General features: G+C 41.5%; 1 protein-coding gene across 3 annotated transcripts in view; it reads left to right on the top strand.

The window, feature by feature from the left end:
• Positions 1-23,263, top strand: part of LOC110981394 (kinesin-like protein KIF16B) — a 52,084-nt gene that overhangs the window by 19,710 nt on the left and 9,111 nt on the right. Inside the window, exons 8-27 of one of the 3 annotated variants that reach the window (XM_087137881.1) lie at positions 249-318; positions 1,090-1,162; positions 1,596-1,663; positions 2,736-2,836; positions 3,392-3,538; positions 4,452-4,549; positions 5,222-5,293; positions 5,945-5,995; positions 6,548-6,607; positions 6,897-7,016; positions 7,726-7,777; positions 8,504-8,641; positions 8,908-9,064; positions 9,406-9,459; positions 10,495-11,056; positions 11,878-12,966; positions 17,096-17,197; positions 21,019-21,164; positions 21,754-21,933; positions 22,943-23,018. In XM_087137881.1, coding sequence (XP_086994007.1) covers positions 249-318; positions 1,090-1,162; positions 1,596-1,663; positions 2,736-2,836; positions 3,392-3,538; positions 4,452-4,549; positions 5,222-5,293; positions 5,945-5,995; positions 6,548-6,607; positions 6,897-7,016; positions 7,726-7,777; positions 8,504-8,641; positions 8,908-9,064; positions 9,406-9,459; positions 10,495-11,056; positions 11,878-12,966; positions 17,096-17,197; positions 21,019-21,164; positions 21,754-21,933; positions 22,943-23,018 — 3,416 coding nt within the window. Of the gene's footprint in view, positions 1-248; positions 319-1,089; positions 1,163-1,595; positions 1,664-2,735; positions 2,837-3,391; positions 3,539-4,451; positions 4,550-5,221; positions 5,294-5,944; positions 5,996-6,547; positions 6,608-6,896; positions 7,017-7,725; positions 7,778-8,503; positions 8,642-8,907; positions 9,065-9,405; positions 9,460-10,494; positions 11,057-11,877; positions 12,967-15,278; positions 15,300-17,095; positions 17,198-21,018; positions 21,165-21,753; positions 21,934-22,942; positions 23,019-23,263 lie in introns of all 3 variants that reach the window. The other 2 variants (XM_087137882.1, XM_087137887.1) reach the window with 2 other exon arrangements.

Raw genomic sequence — 23,263 nt, 5'->3', positions numbered from 1 at the left:
AGTGACTATTAAACAGAACTTTATAGCTGCACTCCTTCAAGGTAATGACTTGTTAACTATAAATAGTTAAACAGTGTTCTTGGCAAGAAGGCCCTTCTTTTTGTGATTTCTGGGACAGTGTGTTTGAAGAGTCTACATGTACATGTGGACCATGTGTCTTCCTTTTTTTCGCTCTGTGTAGACTCTGAATGAATGCAGTGTTCATGAAAGCAATGTGATGCATTTTGGTGGTTTGTTTCCTTCTGTAGACCTTTCCAAGCACCTTGTGTCTGACTACCAAGATGTTCATGTCCTTATGGATAAGGGGAACACACAAAGGTACATCGGTTTTATAGTGTTACAAACAAGTACATGTACATTTCTTTGGTTCTCTCGTGTTTAAAGAAAACCCAGTGAAACTACATGTACATGTACTTCAGTTTCTTGAACTGTGAGCATGGTTTCAAGCGGGTTTGTGTTGATGGATTCCTTGACTGTTCTTCCTTTTGCCATTGACATAATTGATAACCCAGACCCCTAAATGCCTCTGAACCTGTTTTTTTAGAGAGGGGAAAATATTTTGTGGACCTGAGAAAGTCCACATACTGGTACTGTACATGACTTTCTCAGGTCCTGAGGACGCATTTTGTTTTCAAGACAAAATGATGTATAGAACACTCGTACATTCTTGAAAGCATGCCCCCTCCCAACTCGATAAGCATGTTTGACGAGCACAAGTGTGATACTATTTACAACATTGCTAGAGTGGGACAGTGACTTCATCTTCACGTCCCTTTTTATGTTAATTACCTACACACGCCCATACAGATGGTGTAAGTTAACAGGAGTGATTCCCCATGTTGTGTGTCACAAAGATATTTTGTGGAGAAGATTTTTTTTGGCAACTCATTCAATGCCGGAAAGATTATTAACATCCAAATGGCTTTATTTCCTTTATGCCTTTTTGCCTAAGTTGTTGTCTTTTCCGGCTCATGAATGAAATTCGAAATTTTTGTCCCCGAATAATGATGAGATATTTAGTTGCTGTCAGGCTGTGACGTACTCCTGGAAGCTGACGGCTTGATCATCTTTAGTTCTCTCTGTTTATAGAACCACAGCTTCCACCATGATGAACGACACCAGCAGTAGGTCACATGCAATCTTCACCATCACTTTCACCCAAGTAAGCCTGGCAAACAATTTGTTTATCCCATGTTTATAGCACCCCCCTCCCCCAACCAACAAAGAAGAGAGAGGCTGATGGGATGTTTTTGAATCGGGCTTCTGAACACACAGTGCACTCCTGAAGACTGTAAATTCCAAAAGAAATTCAAACCAAGAATCTTTGCACCCACGCAGTTAGTTGCCATCAAAGGGATGTTGTTACTGCCAAAGATGAATTTTCCCAATGAAAATTCTAATTTTGATTTTTTTCAACAAACTTCATTATCTAAAGGGCTTAAGCATTATTGCTAGCATAATGTTAGTCTCTTTCTCCAACATAAATGCAGTTTTTTAATGGTAAAAATACATTAACCAATACATGTAGGTGTGTAGTACAGAGTAGAATGCCAGTACCGCCTCAATAATGGCATTTTATTATTCATTTTTACCAGGCCAAATTTCACGATGACATGCCAAGTGAGACCATCAGTAAAATCAACCTGGTAGATCTGGCAGGCAGGTAAGGTTTGACATGATTACTATCTTCATAACTTTCTCCAAGTCACTTCAGAGTTCATCTTCAAGAAGTGTACTGCATAGATGTTGCTAACAGACTAAAGAGTAGGGCAACCAGAGACTCCAAGAAATGGTCTACCATTCCCATGAACACACAAACGAACACCCTTCAACTCATTCCGATTGGAGTCATCAACAAACAAGTTTGAGTGATAGGACCACTCCACAACCACTTTTCGATTTCACATGGCACCTAGCATATGTTTTATTGCCCGGTGGTCAACAAATGGGTGTACATGTACATGCTTGCCCCTGTAACTGTTGTAATGGTTTGTACTCCAGTGCCCTGAGTTGAAGAGTTTTGGCATACCCATCCATCCAGATGATTGGCTGAGAGATTCCCCCTAAATAAAGGGGGCAGCAGCCAACTTTTAATGCACTGATGTCACTGGCAGGGTACAACGTATGTGATGAGGTGGAGGTATATTGAGGTCCAGGCATTCAGTGCATTATTCTGACAAGATAGGGTTTCATTGTTACCAAACAGTCACCGAGTCAAACTCCTCCCCGTCGTTTTCTCAGCAAAAAGATTTGTAGCAGCTTTGTGTTAAAATTTTTGCACCAAAATCTTGTACAGACTTTGTATCAGTGTCCACTGAAGAACCTATGTCTTTGTTAGCTTGGTACTTTCTTGGTCCTGCTGAGCCTTGATGAATTTGCTGCTTATTGGCAGGGCATGGACACTAATGATATGAAACTGTACCATTGCCACAAGATGTCAAATTTCAAAAGGCATGTTGGTTTTTCCCAATTTTGCGCAGTGAAAAAGTGTACCTTCATGGACACAGTGCATGTATGAAAAATAATTTGTTTCAACTTGACGATGTACCATGCCAAATGCCTCATGAGTAAAACAATTTGTGATCAACAGCCAAGATGCAGATATTGTTGAACCCACCCACCAACCAATCCAGTCCATGTAGGCTTGGTCCCAATGCTATCCTTATACAAAAACAAATGTATTTTACCATAAAAGTTTATATCCATTGTCATGTATTTCTCTTGTTATATTGCAGTGAAAGAGCAGATGCCACAGGTGCTACAGGGGACCGGTTAAAAGAAGGAGCCAATATTAACAAATCACTGGTCACCCTTGGTAATGTAATTTCAGCTTTAGGTAAGTGCAGATTTTCTTCCTTTTTTTCGTTTACGATGTGAGATTATGTGGTTGATTTAAAGATATACATGTAATTCCAATTGCTACAGTCATTAAAGTGCTGGCAGATTATGTTGAAAGTATTGAATTTCACTGAGCACCAAACTTACTTTTATATTGTCCTTTGCATAAAACATCACCTGTATGCTGCCAAACGACAGTTTTACATCCTACCTTACGTGTTTCTGGGTGGCATAGGCAGCTTGTGCTTAAAGCACTCGCCTGTCACCACCATGGTCCTGGGTTTGATTCTCTCTTATGCCACCAAGGTTTTTTCCCTGAGTATTTGGGTTTTTCTCCCTCTGCAAAAATCAGAACTTACAATCTCTGGCTGTGCTTTACAGGCAGATGTGGGTCATTTGGCGGCTGCCTTGGGCACCTTTGCGTGCCTTCGTCTTGACCATGTTCTAGCCAAAATGTCTCTATTATTCAGAACATTTGAACATAATTGTAAGGACTTTCCGCGTAGCCAATGAACAAGTGACTCATTATTGCTATTCGTTGATATCATTCCAGCTGATATGTCGTCCATGGTGAATCACAGTCCCGTGTCCACAACCAACAAGCGCAAGTCCATGGTGTTTATTCCCTACCGGGATTCGGTCCTGACATGGCTGCTGAAAGACAGCCTTGGAGGCAACTCTAAGACCATCATGGTGGCAAGTAAGTTTCATGCTCGGGAAAGTTTGGTGTAAGTTACCAAATCTGTCATCATTACAATATACTGTGAGTAATGAACCCTGACTATGAGAGTGCATGAAAATTATGTCAAAATTGGAGGATTATTGAAGATTATTACGTTGTAAGTGACCTATTTATTACCGAATTGTATAAGGCTAAGGTTAATCTTTGGTGCTCTCGCATAAATCCCCCAGGAAGTTTGGAAGAACTTTGGACAATTTGTGGAAGGTACATGTAGAGCCCGGCTTGTTTTGCTTTACATGGTCAACCCCTTTGCGCCGGGAATTTCTTCCCAAAAGCCGACTCCAAGAATTCCAGCCTCGCTTGGCCACAAAGGCCACCTGCCAAACCGCAAATTCTCGGTTTGTGGCCCTGCGTGCTCTGCACGCTTTGAATTACACGATGAAAAGGCTGATTGTTCGGTGGCATGCGGCTCTACTCATGCTTCCACATTCCCGTTGCCTCTTTTCAAAGTGGGGACTATTGTGAAGCTGGTGATTATGATGCATATTCGGTCTTTTCATTTCTGGGCTACACACAAAGGCCAATTACCATATATACAAGAGCCAGGGTCTGCCATCTTTCACCGTGTTCGCTCGAGCGTCGGTCGAGCGTCTCAATTTTTATACGGCGTGTCTAGCCGCCTCCCAGCGCGAAGGGGTTAAAGTACAAAAACCTATGCCATTGGTTTTCTACCCTGGACAAATTGCCTAAAGTTAGAGGTAATAGTTTATAATGAAATAGAAATACATATCATAATAAAGATGATGGCACTCTTTATTATGATACGTCTGTAAACAACACAATTTGGCAGTTTTTTAATGTCCCAAGTATCCAAATTGCCAATCATGTGAAGTATTAATTGGCTGTTACACTCTTTAAATTTCTTCTCTAGCTATTTCTCCTGCTGACGTGAATTACGGTGAGACGCTGAGCACCTTGAGATATGCTAATCGTGCAAAGAACATCATAAACAAGCCTACCATTAATGAGGTAAAAACTTGCTCGCACTCCCATGCAGACACTTCTTGGCCTTGCCACTAATCTTTGTATTACTTAGGCTCACAGTTCTGAAATGTAAACACAGTATTATATCACTGATATTACAGAATGTCCCAAACCTGTACCGTGTGTATCTGTATCTGTGAATTATTTTATGATGTCTGTTTCTATTGTTTAATATCCCAGCAAGTCTCTACAAGCTCCCACGGGATTTCCCTTTCTCTGATTATTGGGGTGAACTGAACACCAAAGAAATTGCCCATGGTTGGACGGGGTCTGCTTCAAATGCTTCTCTCAGATATAAAGAAGGGCATGTTATTTTTACTTGAACATCGTATCTTGGTTGATTTCTGTGCCATGCTGGTGAAGCCAAAGGGGCATACTGGCTTGCCATGTCTGCCTGTGTGTCCATCTGTCCCTCCACATGGATACAAGAAGCTTTTCTTTCATTACTCAAAAGCAAGACTAAGTATATCAACTTCAAACTTGGTTTGTCTTGATGTCCTGCTGGAAGCCGATCATCTTTGGACTCCTAGGTCAAGGGTCAAGGTTATTGTTATAAAATCTGAGATGAGTTTTTTGCGATTTTGGTTTATGCATGAGCTCGACGGGGCATGGCGCATTGTTGACTGTTTAAAACCTCATTCTTTCATTGTGTCGCAGGATCCTAACGTCAGGCTCATCAGGCAGCTGAGGGCAGAGATAGCACGGTTGAAAGCCTGCCTTACTGGAATGGTAAGATGAAAGATGAAGGGAACCACATGTGCCGAGAGTAGTAGGGCCACATTCAAATCTTATTCCTTAGAGCTACAGGTCTCGGTCCTGCCTGGTTGCCAGTACGTTCACAGGTACATGCTGACATGAGACGTAGCCTTAGCCCAAGAAGCCAGTTGCAGATATGGCTATAACACTAGTCAGGAACAGAAAGACTTCGTAATCTTTGTTGAGCCATGAGTTTGACTTCACTAGTGTTGTAGTCAAATTCATCATAAGTCATCCAGTCTTTGGCCAAGTCACAAGCTGTTCAAATAAACTGTGACAGTAATTCCTTTGTTACTTATGACTGGTCTTATCATGAAAGGAATATGGCTTGACTTGTGAAGGGTTAGACTTGACTTGACAACAACGCTGTTCACGTGTTATCAATTGTTTCAAAGATTTCAATGTATTAATTTTCTGTCCAAGGCAGTGACTTTCAGAAATGACAGCACTGATGCAGCATGCACTTTTTGCCTCTGTTGTTAATCCTTGTTCTCATTTCAAGCATACATTCCTCGTGTGTGCCAATATTCATTGCAGAAGACGGCACAAGCTTTCATCTGCTTGTCTTGTAATGATAGACTTGTTGAAATTAAAAATAGCACAAATGAACTTCTTTTCCCACAGGAATTGACAGACCTACAGACTGTAGACAAATTGCAAGAAAATGAAGCGAGGGTGAGTTAAAAAAGAAAGAAAATTAATTGTTTGCCACTTTTGTATTGCTTGAGATCCCTGAAAACAGAAAGCACTCCATGTATAGCAACCGATGACCCACAGGTAAGCAGGAGCAAACTCTTCATCAGACTCGTGCATCACGTGGTTGTTTCAAGATGGGAGAAAGATAAACGCTGACCATTCGTGCAATGTCAGTGAGAGTACTGCACGTATAACGTATTCTACACCCATTAGTACTGAGTGCGAAATACATGTATTCAGCCGCAGTGAGCGGTTGGTGTCTTTGCTGATGCAAGATCCTGTTAATGTGTTTATGTGTTTGGTTATTTCCAATTAGTTCGTTGACAATCCATTCAGTAAATACTTTTATCGTTGTTGGAGACACCTGCTCCTTCCCATAGCAATAATTCTTCTGAATAAATACCTTGTTTCATCTACATATATCACTGGTGTATTTACTCTACCATGTAAAGCTTGAAGTACATGTATTGTGCACTTAAAGAATTGTATTTTTTTTTTCATTAGTTTCTTTCCAAATTTCTTTCCCTGTAGGTAAAAATGCTGACAGAAGAGTGGGCCACCAAGTGGAAAGAAACACAGAAAATAATGAAGGTGCAGCACTGGGCAGACCTAGCACGCGCGTTTGAATGACCTCGGATGCACTTCTTTTTGGGCATGCGCTGTTGGAATACCGAACTGGCTTATTGATGTAGTATTTCTCAGAATGAGTTTGATGTGCAGTATTCTTTTTGGAATTTTTGGAGACAAAAATGAAGATAGCAAATATTGATTGATGTGCTTTCAGTTTTTGACAGAGTGTCATAATAAAATGTTATCAGTTTTAGATGTTGAAAATTGTGAAAATGTGGATTTTTTGTGTGTCTTTCACCCATCTTTTCAGGAGCGCACCTTAGCCCTGAGATCAGAAGGAATGGGAGTGGTTCTGGACTCAGACCTACCTCATCTGATTGGCGTGGATGATGACCTGTTAAGCACGGGACTTAAACTTTATCACATCAAGGTGAGAGATATTTGACAGTAATCCCATCAATATGTCAGCCACCATAATCTTGGAAAATGGGGCTATAAAGGAAGAAAGTGTGGCCAAGATAGACCGGCTTTTATTTATCTTTTCTTGCCATGTACATGAAATACTTGTAGCCCAACTTAAAACATCAAGAAAACAACATCCAGAGCAATTGCTCTTGTAAATACAAGGTCACAGTTAATTAGTTAGATATGGATGGAGAGGTGCATGTATCGTACATACATGTACCCAACAGAGCCCTTGAGTGCTCTTGTACATGTACATGCAATGTGCTCCAAGAGCACGACTTGTGTCGTGAACCAATTGGCACAGACACCGCAGCATGTTGGTGGAATAAACTTTCTCCAAGATATTCAGGGAAGTTGAGCAGATAGGCATTATTGTGTTCAGGACCAGAACGGTGTATGTGTGAATGCCATGCTTTGCTCGCTACAGTGCAATGGGCCCAGGTGGGGAACACAACACAGGTGCAGTCAGGGAGGGGACTAGGTCAAAGAAAATATCGGGCCCTGCTGGCCAATATCTAGAAATGTCAAAGCCCAGTAAGATGACTGCTGTGTGGAGGTTGAGAGTTCACCTGTGGGTTGGAAACGTCTCACTCTATTTCTTCTTCAAACTGTGCAGTCTGTCACATGAGAGTAGTTGTAATGTTTTTGTTTTGCATGGTCTCGATCCTCCGCAGGAAGGGAACACGACCATCGGCCATCAGGATGCTGACCATCCCTGTGACATTGGTGAGGGATTGAAAAGAACATACGTTTAGGAATATTGCTTGGATGGGCTGTTTATTGCATCCAAATTGGGATTGAATGAAAGCCATTAGATGATAGGATTTGCTTACTACTCATGATGCAGGATCTGTTGACTAATAAGTGCTTCTTCTTTGTTGTGCTGTGTGATAAAAAAAATTAAGCTGGGGGCACTTTTATGAAAATTTAGTTATTAAAACTGTACATTTAACTTTCCAGGTAAAATCTAACTCTGCACAGAAAAGCTTAGGCATACAGATTTTTTTATTTCAAGGAACAGCAATCAAGGGCCATGTAAAGTAGTAATAGCCTAGCTTAACCTTCCTGAGCTCTGAAAAAATCCTTCCAAGTGTCGGGGTTGATTTTGAGGATTTTGGAGGGTCAGGGTCAGTCAGGACACTCTATTTTTACAGCCTTGTGCAAACTGTAATGCTGAGTTGGTGATAATGCAACAGCAGTATGAATAATTAATGTATTATTAATGGTCTGTAAGTACAAAAACTATCCTGGCTTAAGGCTGAATTGCACTCCTTGTGGAGAATAAAAATACTTCTCTCTTGAAACAATATGTATTTAAAACAATACAAGATCAGAATAAACCAACTGAAAAAGTGAGTATTTATGTTAAAAAAATGTGTTAAAATTGATAAATATGAGAGGACTGCCTAATACAAATTAATTAGGTGACTTGTTTTTCTTTGCTTGCCTCAGTTCTTTTTGGTGCTGATGTGCAAGATAAGCATTGCTGGCTGAGCAACAAAGGAGGGATAGTCAGTCTCCATCCAATAGAGGAGGCTGTCTGCTCTGTCAATGGCACCCAAGTCAGGGCACCTTTACAACTTACTCAAGGTAACAGCAGTCATTTGAAAAATGGTGAAAAGAGCACAAAGACATGTACATGTCCTGCGTGTGAAGGCAGTTTATTGTTAAAAGCACTGTGATCCAGACTTTTGATCGACTATAATGGATAGACTAGTGATGGATTCATAATTGATTTGCCATCACCTTTTGATACACAGTCAGTCTGGATTGTGAATCTGGCCTCATTCGGATCCAGAGTGACCTGAATTTTTTTTGTTCTTATGTGCATGTGTGTGTTAATTTTATTAATGCAGGCTGCATTGTTGGTATTGGTGAAACCAACCTTCTTCGCTTCAACCATCCTGAAGAAGCGAAGCGTCTACGCAGAGAACTGAAGTCCAAATCCATGAACGATCTAAGCATGTATAGATCCACAGAAAATCTGCTAGCAGCCACACTTCGTTATAGTGGGTACGACTCTTGCCTAGTTTTTGCATAGTTGGGATATTGCTATCTTAGTGAGCCATGGTAGCACTTGTCAACGTCTTTGTGAAAACCATCCAAAATTATACATGTGTTTATAGTTGAAAACTTTGGTGGCCAAAAAATTTTTTTGTGCTCTGCCTAAAAGGAAAGAGGTGCCAAAGAATGTATAGACAGCAAAGACTTTAGGTAATATTCGAAAAATTTGAGGGAGAGTTGTCACTCCAAAATCGAGTTTAGGTGTTTTTATTTCCTCACAGCATGGCAGTTTATTCTTAATTTGTGTTTCATGATTGTGATTCATTTTGTTTCTTCATTTACTGTATAAGGGCTGGCATGGAACGGAAGCACAAGGAAGAATGGGACAAGCTGGAGTTAAAAAGGTGTGCCTAAGTTTGTTTGCTGTTTTTATTTTGATCTGATCAGAAAGGAGTTAGAATCTGTAAAGTCAGTCTGCGACATCAATCTGCCTTGAGCAGAAACATCCCCTCATCAGTTGACAGAGCCCGGTTGGTGGGGATTGTTCAGTAGAGTGCCATCTTGTTGGCAGTGACACGACAGCATTGACATTCATTTTGTAATTGTTCGTGATCCAGCAAAATACGGTCCCGCCAAAAGTTGCTAGGAGTATTGTGGCCTTTCTTGGTCCCACTCCGGGCAGATTGCAAGTCGGGCCTTAAGGTCCCAGGGTCTGAATTATGACAGAAAAATGTCACTCATCCCAGTTAATTTTAATAAGTAGCTTGTAGCTTCACATTGCTGGTAACAGAATTATTGAAATTGGAACCCTTGCTGTCTTTGCCAGCACTGGAACAAAGTGGAACAAAATTCTGAAGCAAAACTGACAAAGACAAATGTGATATCCTTGTATTAGATTGAGTTTTTAGAGAAATCTTAGGCTGTGGCCATTTGAGATTAAGATATTTTTCCAGTTGAGGTGTAGCCACTGCAGTCATTCCCCGTACCTCAATATCACTTTTTGAGTAAACATTTCCAGTCTGCTTTAGATGCCAACACCCACCCCTCACTGTTAAGATTGCATTGAAGAATGCAGTGCCCCATCAGCAGACGCTCCAAATGAAGCAGTAGATCTAAAAAATAATTATGTCCTGCTTTATTTACATGTGCGCTTTCCTGTTGGGGCTTTATGGATGGTGTCCTACCTCAGTGCCATAGGAAAGCCCACGTGTAATGCAAAACATTGCATAAATGTCCCAAGTTGCTTATTGACATATTAGAATAAGCTTACCTTTCCTTCAAGTACGTGGATTTTTCATCACTGTAGTAATGCCACTGGAACAAGATCCTTGCTTTTTGACTGAATTGGAGAATGTAGCATTGTTAGGGTTAAACCGTTTTTTTGTTTTTTTTTATGGCCGTACATTTCACCCAAATAGGAAAACCTCTTTTCTTTTCAGGATTGAAATACAAAAGCTTGAGGAGAAGTTTAAAGTGGCCGAGTCGCATCGGCAGGAGTTTCAGAAGAAGGGTGAGTCGGACCTGGAAGCCCAGCAGCAGCAGATTGAGCAGATGCGCCAGCAGTGGCAACAGGCTCAGCACAAAGCCACCCAGGCCGAGCAGGAGCTGGAGGAAGAACGCAAGAAGCGGCACCGGCAGAACCGGGACATCCTGAAGCAGCTAGAGGAGTACAATCGAGAGAAGGAGCGGCAGTGCCAGGAGTTCCAGGAACACCTGGAACAACTGGACCGCCAGCGGGAAGACAGCGAGCGCCAATGCCGGGAGATGGCCATTGCACTGGAATCGGAGAGAGAGCAGACTGAAAAGCGGGCAGAAGAGGAGAGGCAGCGGCTGGCTGAAATGGAGCAGAAGCGGGAAAAAATTTTGCTGGAGCGGGAGGAGGAGCTAGCCGAGGAGAGAGTGAAGCTGGAAGACCTGCTCCGGGAAGAAAGGGAGAAGTTCCAAGCAGAACTGGCAAAGCTGGAAGAGAAAGAAGCAGCGATGGAGGAAAACCTGGAGAAGGTAATCAGGCAAAGATTTTTGAACATCTTTGCCGCAGGATTTATTTCTTGCAATTACAACTTTCAAGCAATAAACTGCAGTTCTCTCAAATGCCCCACTAACCCTTTCTTTGTTTGTATTTGTTACAGCACCTGTCAGATACAATTCTTAACTGCCCATCCTGGTTCACAATTAAAACAACTCAATATGCGAGACCAATAAAGATATTAAAATAACTCTTCCAATGGAAGTGCTCCACAGTCTGCCATTAAGCATTTGCCCCAAAGAGGCTAAACACCATGGGTCACAAAAGCAATTAAATAGAGTTTGTAATGCCTTGACCAGTCATGGTGTGTGAAATCTGTTGACCCTTTCCAATGCGCATTGAGTCGACAGATTTAGCACTCTGTGATTGGTCAACACATTGCAGACTCTTGGAGGCACACTATTGTGAATCACCTGTATTATAACATCAGATATGCTGGTGAAAAGTGACATTGGACTTGACATGGGGAAAATGGACTGGAGACTTTACTGGACTTGAGACAAAATGACTTGTGACTTGATTTGGCTAAAAATAATGGACCTGAGACTCAACTTGTTAGTCAGAAATGACTTAAATGTAGTTACAACTCTACCAACTGAAATCACATGTAATAATGGTAAGCCATTGTACAAGAGGAATGCTGTTTGAAATGTGTATGTTTTCACCATACTTTGTAGCAGTGTCTTCTCCAAGATGATGTCTTGCTACACAATGATGTGTGAATAGTTCTTTGGGGTTTTTGCAAAGTAGTCACTAATTTACTGTCTGGTACTCCTTTCTCCTTTTTTGTAATTAGGCAAAGCTGGATCTCCAGAGGCAGCAAGAGCAAGTCCAGCGCGAGAGGGATGAGGAGCACCACTTCCTGGAGATAGAGCGGGAGAAGCTAGAGGCTTTGAAAGCCAAACACGAGGTGGCCCGGCAGCTGGCCAAGACAATGGACGATTCAGTGAAGGCCCAGCTAGCCATGGAAAACCAGCAAGTGGCCGAGGCCTGGGCCAACTTTGACAAGCTGAAGCAGCGGCAGCTGGACACCATCGAGGAGGCTGAGAAAAGCATCCAGGCCAAGGCCGAGAACCGTGTTGCGGAAATATGGCAGAGCAGGACCGAGCTGGAAGACAAGAAGGCAGAACTGGGCCGGAGGAAGACGGAAAATGAGCGTGCAATAAAGGCCGCGATGAGCGAAGAAGAAAAAAGAGATTTGAGGCAAGAATTGGAGAGGATAGAAGCGGAAGAAAAGAGAATAACCACGGAAGAACTGTCCCTGGAAGCGCGGGAAGCAGATGTAGAAAAGGACATCGAGGCCGAGTTTGTTGAGCTTGAGAAACAAAAACGCAGGGACGAAAGCATTCTGGAAGCTGAGTGGAACAATCTGTTGAGGATTGAGGCAGCCAATCTGCATTACCTTGAGCAGGAGCTGTCCGATCGGAAGGCAGCCATGGAGAAGCAGAAGCAGAAGCTGAACAGTACCGACGAGCACCTGAAGCAGTTCAATATGACTCGGAGCCGGACTCTTTCAAGCTTCACCATAGAGGATGCGGGCATCAAGGACATGAAGGAACAGCTGCAGGAGCTGCTCCAAACCAAGGAGTGTAGCATCCAGGACGAGCTTTCGGCACTTGAAGAGGGACGAGCGGAGCTGAAGGTGAGGAAGGGGCAGGACAGCGAGGAGATGGGAGAGCAGCGGCGGCTGCTAGAGGAGGCCTTGGCCGCCAAGAGCAGCCTGCTGGAGTCAGAGGAGGAACTGAAAAGAGAGACAGCAAAGCTCACGCACCTCGTAGAGCAGATCACCCGCAAGAAGCAGGGTTTGGAAGAACTTCTGCAAACGGAGAGCTTCAGTGAGAGCCGGTTTAAGGAAGAGCAACGGAAATTAAATGAGAAGATGGAGGTAAGTGGAAAGCTGCAAAGAATGATCAGGGGACTTTTGAGAATCCATAACCTCCCATTAGATACAGTCTAGTTTTAGACAGACAACGTGCAGACAACTTGCAAATACATATTGCCATTCAACTAGCCATTGTTTTTGTCTTTTCCATGCTTAATAGCTCCCAGTTCATGAAACTTTTGACCGGAATTTACACATGGATTTGCATTCAAAGCTTACCACCAAAATGGAAAAGATAGTGGCGGCGGGTATTTTGGCTCTACAGTCTTACATTTCAGTCTACCCTGCTGGAATATCCAGTGGAGGAAGGGGGCAGGTTGTCAGCCTCCCCCCCCCAATTTGTCATTACATTTTTTGTATGGGAAAGTGCTAGTATATTAGAAACAGTATAACCACCTTCCTTTGGGAAGTGAAGTATTTTATAAAAAAACATTGGACAGTTGGCTTGGGAAAGAAAAATCTAAGCTCCCGTCTGTGACCGATGACCAGGATACACCACTGGCCTGCCACCTTTTTGATTATATTTTTGTATTGGGGACTGTACATACCAAATGTTTGCCCTCTCAAAATGCGCCTCTAGTCTTGCGTAATCATGTGCCCACAGTGCTAGCCATGCTGCCCAGTAGTGCATCTACATGTATAAGGAATTGGCAGCTGCTATGCATGAAATATTGCTTAGAAAAGCCTTGGCTCAACATTTTTGTAGAACACACCTCCTGACACAATGTTCTTGTCAAGTCCTCACGAGCCTTTTGCAAGGCCATCACAAACTATTCAAGTGAGCTGTGACAATGGCATTCATGTACAATGTGTGTACTGTTGGGGTTTCATTGTTGTATCGCTTAATACCTAGTCGACTTGCTTTGCTATGTTTGCTGCTCTGTGGCTTTTAAAGAATCACACATTTTTAAGCTTAAAATCATGGACATTCGGGAATGGTTTGCATTGTATTAAATGCATGGTGGATGTGAGAGGTACATGTAAGCTACCGGTACCGTATTTCACACAAAACTATTGGTGCCTCTGCTGTAGTGAAGGCCATCATGAGTTTGGTCACGTCACAATGGCAAAGGATTTAACATTGGCTCTAAAGGAATACCTTTGTCAATGTCCATTTCAGTAGCTTGTGGCTTGAGACTGGATGACCTACGTGTACATGTACAGTGTAGGGCCCATTGACACAGATGATGAGCAGTAAACTGGAAAGTGTTAAAAGAAGACATTATTCCTGTTTGGTACACAAATTACTGACTTTCTGCAATAACAGCAGTGCTCTACAGAAATAATAAAAGGCACAATGACTTAGGAAGTGCCGAACCATGCATTCAGTATGTGACATCAAGCCTAGTGAGACCACTCATTGGCCAGAACAAGCGGTCTCAGTGAGGTATCTTTGTCTCGACAAGATTTCCACATGCAGCGAGTCTACGCCCTATCGCACAGTTAGTCCGCCCTCAATGTAAACAGTCCCATGAGAAACCACTGCACAGAAAATTCATAACTGCGTCTGTGAATGTGGGCTCAAACATGGAGGATGGAATTGCAGAGAATTGAAAGAACTTTAATAACTGGTGTTCGACCTGACAACAACTCTGGTTATTACAGAAACAAAAGTTTCTTTGGGAGCAATTAGGGATTAGGGATACCATTAATGGGAATTTTCCCGTACAGAAATGAAGACCAAGTACACACGTGCACATGTTCATGTGTATTGACAGGTCCAAAAATGTTGCACTGAAAAATGAAAAAAATTACACCTGAAAGTCATCAGTTCTTCGACATGTAAAGGATTAAGGACTGTACAGGGATCAAGATGTTTTAGTTGGGAAAACATGTGTTGTAGGATCCTGAGTGAGCGAACTTGTCCTTAAAATTGCTGTGCTCATGCAAAACAAGGTACAATTGTTGCATACCCTGGTATATGCATGTATGTATGGTAGAATGAAAAATGTAAAGATGAAATTAAGACAGTTTTAGACACAAAGCTTTACCTGGTGTCTGTTTGCAGTGTACAGTGTACGTACGTACATTTTGTTTACACACTCATAGTCGGTCATGAAAACCAGAGGCTCATTTATGCTAGTATTTTATGAGCACTCTCAGTCAAGCCCAGTGTTACATGAATTTACTGTTCATTACCAAATCAGTACATTTAATACTAGAAAATTGGAAAAAGAAAATGATTTTTGATCAAATAGAAGTTACCTGTAGCATTTTCACATTAAAAGCACTTGCATGTGTCAGAAATACCGGTACTTCACTATATTCATTTCAAGTTAATTTTGTTTATCCAATGCAACAATGTCCTCTGGAAGAAAATTTCAAGCTATTTAAAGGTCAGATGCTTAAAGCATTTTCCGTCATCGGGAAATATTTTTACAGCACCCATTTCACACAGTTTTATACAGTGGCCCAGCACACCTTTTTGTATCCCATCATGAATTCCCTTTTATAGTGGTTCTCCTCAGCGTAATCTACCTGTAGGTTCTGGACATCCGGGATCTGTTGGAATCCTTGTCACACATCAACTCCCAGCTCTTGCAGTTTCATCTCCCTCTGGGAACTTCCCACCTTTCCTGTCAGTGTACTTCTACAAGACATCAGCGTCAGCTTTGGCTCTGTCTTTTGCTTTGCATGTTGAAACAATCCACGAAACAAGCATTGGATTTTTGTGGAGCCAGTGTAACCATGGCTGGTATCGATTCCACAGTTTCATTGGTTAACATGTGAACTTCTCAATGCTCTTGTCAGACAAGCATGCTGATATGTGCATGTAATGTGCTAAATAAAACACAGTCAAAACTGAGCTCAAGAAAGTAGACAGTGTTGTCTGGATACCTTGGCTTTTTGTTATGGGTTCAGGCAGAAATCTGAAAACACGTAAGCGTTTTTACGGAATGGAGTTGCTAGTTTGAGTCCTTTTGCAGATATTTGAACATGACCTCCAAGATTGCATCAAAATACTGACAGTTCTGTCGATTCCCAGGACAGAGTCAACAGCACCTTGTTTATCAGGCTTGATTGCCTTGATACCACATTTGAATCAACAAGTTTACATACTGAAAAAATCTACCTGTACATTGTTACGCTTAAGGGACAGAAGTCTTTGCATTTTGAATTTGGATCATACATGTACAGTGTACAGGTACCTGTCAATTCTATGAGTGCATTGGGTTAGAATAATTCAGTGGTGACACATAGAATATTCCATTCCATTTGACCTTGCCTGCATAAAGCAACATTCTGGCTGTCATATAAAATTCTTCTTTCCACTGCACAAAGCACAGTTGAAAACATACCTGCTACCGTTGGCCTGGATATATCCTGAATATTATCCATTAGCTACCCTAACCCCTTGGGTGTACATATACGGAAAATCATATCAAAATTGTTGGATTGAGCACTGTTAGGGCTAAGGCAAGTTATTTCCTTTGACTTTGCAATGGAACTTCCTTTTCTCTGTGGAATGAAACTTCTATTCTTTGAGTGCAGTGTCATCATGCATTGGAATGAATTATGCAATGAATACATGAACATGTACCAGTATGTATTAGTGGGATTTATTCAGATAGTGTACTGGTATACAGTAGCCCTGACCATCCTCAATCCTTCAAAATCCTCCAGGCGGTTTTGCAGGATTTTGGAGGATTGAGGCTGCATGGGAAAATTGCATTGCTGATAGCGAAGGATGCACTGCCTCAAGGTTGTGGGTTAGACCTTGTGACTACAAGTACACTACAGTAAAGACTACAATTACATGTAGTCTTATCGGGGGAAAAGTTGTTAAAGGCATCTTTTTACATGTGTCTATATAATTTCAAAGATTCTTGGCATGAACGAATGAGACAGAAATCAATCAAACTTCCTGATTTCAGTAACGTGTTTGCCATACATTTATATTTAACACATGACCATCACCCCCTCTGTCGCAGTGTGTAATACCCTCAACTTGTCGGGGAAACAATCCATTTTTTTTTCATCCATCAAGGAGATCAGGAAAATAATTCATTTTGAACTGATCACCCCCATATTTTTCCACATAACAGACTGCAGTCGCTGAACCTCAGACTTCCCCCAAACCTGATATTTTGCCCTTGCCTCATCTCACCCTTGTCTCTTTGCACCTGTACAGATACTTGCCTGGACACTGTGGTGTGTTTTATTCTGGTGTGTGAACACATTCACAAGCATGGCCCTAATCCTAGCCTTTTCTCTACTGCATAAACTTGTGGACGTAAGCCCTGTTTTTTGGTAACGTGCTTGTCTTGTTCATGTGATTGTATACGTGTACGTACGGTAGACAAATTAAGTTAAGTTGGTTTCACTGAAAAATGCACATCTGTTCTTGTTGTTCTAACCTTGTTTGTTTGTTAATAATCCCATAACCCGTTATTGGGCAAACAGTAACAGTGTCAACATGCAAATGAGATCAACAGAATATATTCGAACCAACATTGTGACATGGGTAAAGTTTATCTCCTCGGCAGAACCAGAGGAGTGAAGGGTTTCCATCCGGTTTGAATTTGCAAAAAGTATACCAAAGTCAAAATTGAAATATGCATCCTACATGTAAATTGTCGACACCATCCTCTCCTCTTATTTGTCATGTTGTCCCTGGTACTGCATTACCCCTATTCCGTTCATAATTTTTGTGAGGTTGTTCGCTTCCCTTCTTTTTCCTTCTCCCACTTGGGATAACTTAACCCCCCCTCCCTTCCCCCATAATCTACAGTTGTGGAAGCATACATTGAACAGTTAGAGTGATAACTCCAACATGGCTGTGCTTTCAACCATTGTCCACTAATCTCTTTACATTTAAACAACACTTTGGTGGAGGGCTACTAACTTTCAAACTTTGTTTTTATTTGTCACTTTAGGTTGCAAATTTTTTATTTTGCCAACATTTAGTTTGGTGTCCATCATGTTGAAAACCTGATGTTTTACATTGGTTTCTTGAGTGGGTTGTTGTCTTTTGAATAAGTTAATTTCAAATATTCTTTTTATTCCTAAATCTGCCCACTTTACAACTTGTATTGTGTGTGTCTGTGCTTCTCTTTAGTTAAGCACACTTTCCATTGTCTTTGGGCACATACCATTGTTATTGTTGCCTGGCCTAGAGGTTTTCGGATAATATTCTGATTTGATCACAACACAGTTTTACATGTACATGTACATTGTACCGGTACATATAGTGCTAATTTTGAAAAGAAGTTTACACTCATTGGTAAAGTGAGAAGCTTGTGCCGTGATTATAAATATTATCGCAACAAGGGAGTAAATTCACTGCTTTCTCGTGTCTGCCCGCACCAGCAATCTTTACAACAGGTGTAACTGAAATACACACCAGTTTGTAGGGTTCTTACAGTTTTGGAAAAACCCTAAAAAATGCTGGAATAAATTGTCCTGTGAAGGTATGGAAAAGCCATCGAAAATTGGGAGAAATAGTCTAGTCCTATATAAGTAGGGAAAAAAAGTCACAGAAAAGTCACGGAAATCAAGATCTTGCAAGGTTTAGTTGGGCTACTTTTGATGTGATAACGGAGTAATGATGAATTTGTTGTCTGTCTGTAAAAATGGCGTTCTTTCAGTTCAGAATACCAAACAGCTAGTCACTGCAAACTGGCTTTACAATGCCATGGAAATTGTCGTGTTTTAGGTCCTGGAAAAGTCGCAGAACTTGGTTCTCCGATTTTGGTGGGAAGCCTGAGTTAGGCGAGTTCTCAAGAAGCATCTGTGCATGTACATACACCTGTAGCTGGACTGCTAATTGTGACAAAGCTCACAGCATCTGGCAATGCTGTTTGCTTCCAAAGTATGTTTTCCCAGGGGCTTGACTACTGACATTAAATGGTTGCATATCACATATATAGGTACTGGTACCCGGTGTTTGAGTGTTCACATTTGCTTTGTATTTCCACCTAATATACATGTACATTCCGGGCCCAGAGAGTTGACAGGAGCAGTAAGTGCCACCAGTAATTGCAGTGTATAAGGCATCGTGTGCCATAGTGTACAATGTACATACAAGAAATCAATATCTGGACAGATGTACTGGTCGATTCCTGTACATGTACAATGTATGTTCATAACTTCAGATCGATTGTATTGCACATGCTGTATGTAAATGATTGCCAGACTTGAACCTGAAAAATAATGCATGTGCATTATGTTAATATCATAACTTTCCATGATGATTTAAGCAGAGGGTCTGCAGTTTCGAAAGCAGGCAGATTTCAGATATTATTGCCCTTTCCAAATGGAATTTAGCTTTGGAAGTTAACTTACATGTACATGCAAATGCAGTATGCTCAACATGTACGTGTACATCTACATATGAAATGCAGAGACTTAAGACACATTTCTTGTCCATTCTAAATCCAAACAATATCAGTAGCCCAAAATGGTTAATTCTGTTGGAAAATGACTTGATGGGATTTCTCAGCTATTAATCCACTACATGGATGATTGCGTGGATTCCCTCCTTTCCCTCCTCCCCCCGAACGCTCTTGCAGCTGATACAGTTCCCCTTTTTTTATCACCCCAGAAAAAACAGAATTGTCATTTGAAAAAGCTGGCAGAAGTTCCCAACTAACAGTTCAATTTACGTGCAGAACAAGCTCTTCTGACTTCCATTTCTTTGTGCATGTACGGTACATCTTTATAATGGATAGTTTTAATTTGCAGACCTCTTTTCCTTATTTCTAGTTTTTGTTATGTTCTCTAGCATTTCTGTCAGACCGGCATTCATGAGAGCATTTAAAGAAAGGTTCGAGTGGCAAATATTGGAATGCCAATAGATGACTCTTCCGTATTACCTTTATTGGATGATAGCTTCTTTTTCCATTTTCAGCATTGTCACACTTCTAAGCATTGTACATAATCTGTACACTTCTATATTGGGCTTTTCTCTTGTGGCACAAGTACAGATATGTACCAGTACGTTGTAGCAGTTGACCAAGAGAAAAATGGAACGATGGCAGATATGGGCCAAGAACTCTTAACCTCCTGCATGCCAGTGCATCGGTACTTATCAAGTGAATGCAGTCTGTGCTTCTAATATTGGAATCTAGGAACTTTGAGATGCACTCAAACTTCCTTCAAGTAACAACATGCATTCTCTGAAATATTGTATCTCATTTTAGGTCGTTTTTGTATCAATATGCATGACTGATGTGATTTCTTTAAAGATGGAAAGTTTACTTTGTTGATTTTAGGCCATTATTTTGCAGTCCGTTTGGTCATTGTCACCGTGCACCTACGTCTTGCTGCGCTCATCTCCCAGGCAGTTATCTCTCATCATCAGTGCCCCACTTGCTCTGCAGCATTTTTTGCCAACAGGATTAGCAGCCATGTACATGCTTGTGCACCAGTCATGGACATTAACAGCAAACTAATACCACATGCTTGGTTCATGGGGTTTTCTTGCATTTCATGCTACAATTCCTGCTTTCAAACTGTTGATTCCTGATTTTCTTTGTCTTGGATTCATGAAAACCTGGAGAGATGTACATTGTACAGTACAGTATTTCCTTATAAAGATGATTTTTCAAGTAACTTTTCTTTAATTTTGAGTTCTGTGGAATTTTTTTATCCAAGTATTCAGCTGGTCGTGTCTCATTTTGGCACCGAGTCTCATGTAAAGCCAATAAACAGGTGCCTTTACACTGTTCTAGATCAGTTCATCAGAAACAGGTATTTGAAGAAACACAAACGAGCCTTCAAATACAAACCCGGAAACGTTGTTGTAAATATCATTAATGTTGAAGCCAACCCCTCCATGAAAAGCCTTGGGAAGCATATTGTACATGTAGGTGATAGATTTCCCAGCCAGACATACTCTGTGAATGACAAAGCCAGCAAAATCTGAAGACAGTTATTTGGTTCAGGCTCAAGAACAGCTTCCTTCTTTAATAATGACTAGGGTTGACATGCATTATTAACAAATATTCACTTTGTTGCTTTAATTATTCATTCAGATCTCCCGAGTTTAGGTCTCTCGACCAGCAAACACACAGTGTTTGGCTGTAATTACTGTTCCGGATTTGTTTTTAACAGGGTCTGAAGCACCTGGAGGAGCAGACAAAGGAGAAAGAGAGCGACCTGATCCAACAAAGGGAGGAGTTCGAGAAAGAGAGGCAAGCGGAGCGGGCTCTCATCGAGGCGGAGAGAGCTCATCTACAAGAACTTGAGAATCAGGAGAGGTGAGGTTCTGCCTGCCCAGTGCGGGTACCAAAGAGGGTTATCTGATGACAACAGGTACACTCATACAACAAGTCTGCTTCATTAATCACTTGTCTTTGTACGCACAAACTGACTTGAACTTGTCCTCAGAGGTTGAGTGTGTGTGGGGGGGGGTCTTGGGCATCCGTGTGCTGGCTGGAAAATTAAAGAAATTTTGCTAATCCTTGATTTGTTTCATGCACGCACACAACGTTTGCAAAATTTGTGGATACTGGAGAGAGCCCATGAGTTAAACTTGAAGTTGGCGCTGTGCACACCTGATTTAGTAGCAAGTATCGCTCTGCGGGTGTGCTTCAGAATGGTAAAAAAGTTATGAGTTTGCTGTAAGAAAAGTACTACACTTAGGCTATACTGTTCAAATGACTCCTGCAAATCAGTATTCCTGGCTTGTGGTAGAGCCTGAATAGTTTGCTGCCATTCTTGCTTTTTTGAGGGGAAAGTCAACATTTTTATCCCAAAATAAGACTGGCGGCAGGTGGTTAAAGAGATAATGACTTAAACAGTTATGTCACCAAAGACATCGAGGGCCTGACGTTTGATTTGCCGCAGGATCAGCAAGCTGGTGGAGGAGACAGTGAAGCAGCGGCTGCTGGAGGAACGCAGCGAGAGGGATGAGCAGCTGCGGCGGGACCAGGAGAGGGAGCGGCTGGAGCGGGAGAGACAGCTGGAGCAGCTCAAGAGGGACCACAGCCAGGAGATGGAGGAGCTCAGGAAACAGATCAAGAAACGGTGGGGAGGCAGGATCAAATTCCAACAGGCTAGGGGGAAATCAGGGAGTCAGTTTAGCGTAGTGTTTCTGTCCTTACCTTTCACCTCTACAGCCCAGGTTTGATTCTCTGCTCGTACCTACCTTATTCTGTGGGTTTTACCCAGGATATTATCAAAGGGTTTTCGTCCCACCTCTAAAACTGTAACTCATCTCTACAGGTTTCTCCAAACTTATAAGCTACATATGCTGTACATTGTGGTGCATTATGGGTTCTTTTGAGGAATCCTTTGTTTCATTACCAGAAATGCTTAACAATGAAAAGTTGCTTCTGAAAAGTTTAAGTCATTTAACAAGGGTTGACCTATTAGTTACCAATGAACTCTTCTGCCCATGGGCCCTGGGCAAAAAAATAAAGAAATGCTGAGCTTTAGATGCCTGGTTGGGAGTTGAACCGGCTAGGCTGTAGAAGTAGAAAGCAAGGAAAGCTCAAAATCCTGACTCCCCTACATTTGTAAGTTGACCTCCTCCGAAGTTATTAAAAGTGGTGACTTATTTGTGTTTGCATTGGGCTTTAAGGGCAAACGACTATCTGAAATCTTTGTCATGACAGGATTCCTCAACTGTCCACATAGTCACGTGTCGATTATCAGTTACTAGTTTACCTGACTTGAATGTTTGACAGGTCCAACCGCGTCATAGCAGAGTATTATACATTGTCAGCTTGTTCATGGATAAAAAGGCATTCTAATGGAACTTTTCTATGTGGCCTGAGACTTCCCACAACTTAGAGTGAAACAGCTACAGATGCGTTGGAGAATACAAAGTGGAATGCTAATTTTTTCTAATTGATGGAAAGAACAGTTATGGAATTTTTCCTTGTATGAGTTGATTTTCTTTTGTTCTACGCCCAATGTATGCCATACAGCAGACGGACAAAAACACATGGCAAAGTTTTGTGTTGGTCCAAATTTCCTTTTTTCTGACCTTCCATCACATTCCCAAGTGAAGTCTGATTTGTTTGCTCTGTAGAAGTGATTCTTATGGTGCCTTGTCACTGCAAGGAAATGGAGAATTCAACTCACCACCAAAGAGAAGATACTCTGTTGTAAGTACATATACCTGAAGTGTTTCTCTTTACTTTGTGAGCAGTTTAATACTCATGGTGAAAATTCTGAATTGGACAAGAGCTCACAAGGGCATGAGATAATGAACTTCGAGCATTTGTCACGTTGTGTGAAGCTTGTTTTGAACACCACAGTAGAACTCAAGAATGAAATACTCTGCAGTGTATAGAGCAATCTGACCAGCAGAATTAGAAACCAGCAGAAAAATTCTGCGCTAACCCTTTAA

This window comes from Acanthaster planci, linkage group LG01, assembly GCF_054643075.1.
Source record: "Acanthaster planci isolate LZ-2023a linkage group LG01, COTS_SCS, whole genome shotgun sequence".
In the NCBI taxonomy this organism is placed as follows: domain Eukaryota; kingdom Metazoa; phylum Echinodermata; class Asteroidea; order Valvatida; family Acanthasteridae; genus Acanthaster; species Acanthaster planci.
The sequence above is the reverse complement of the archived record's forward strand: the minus strand, read 5'-3'. Positions and strand labels throughout refer to the sequence as shown.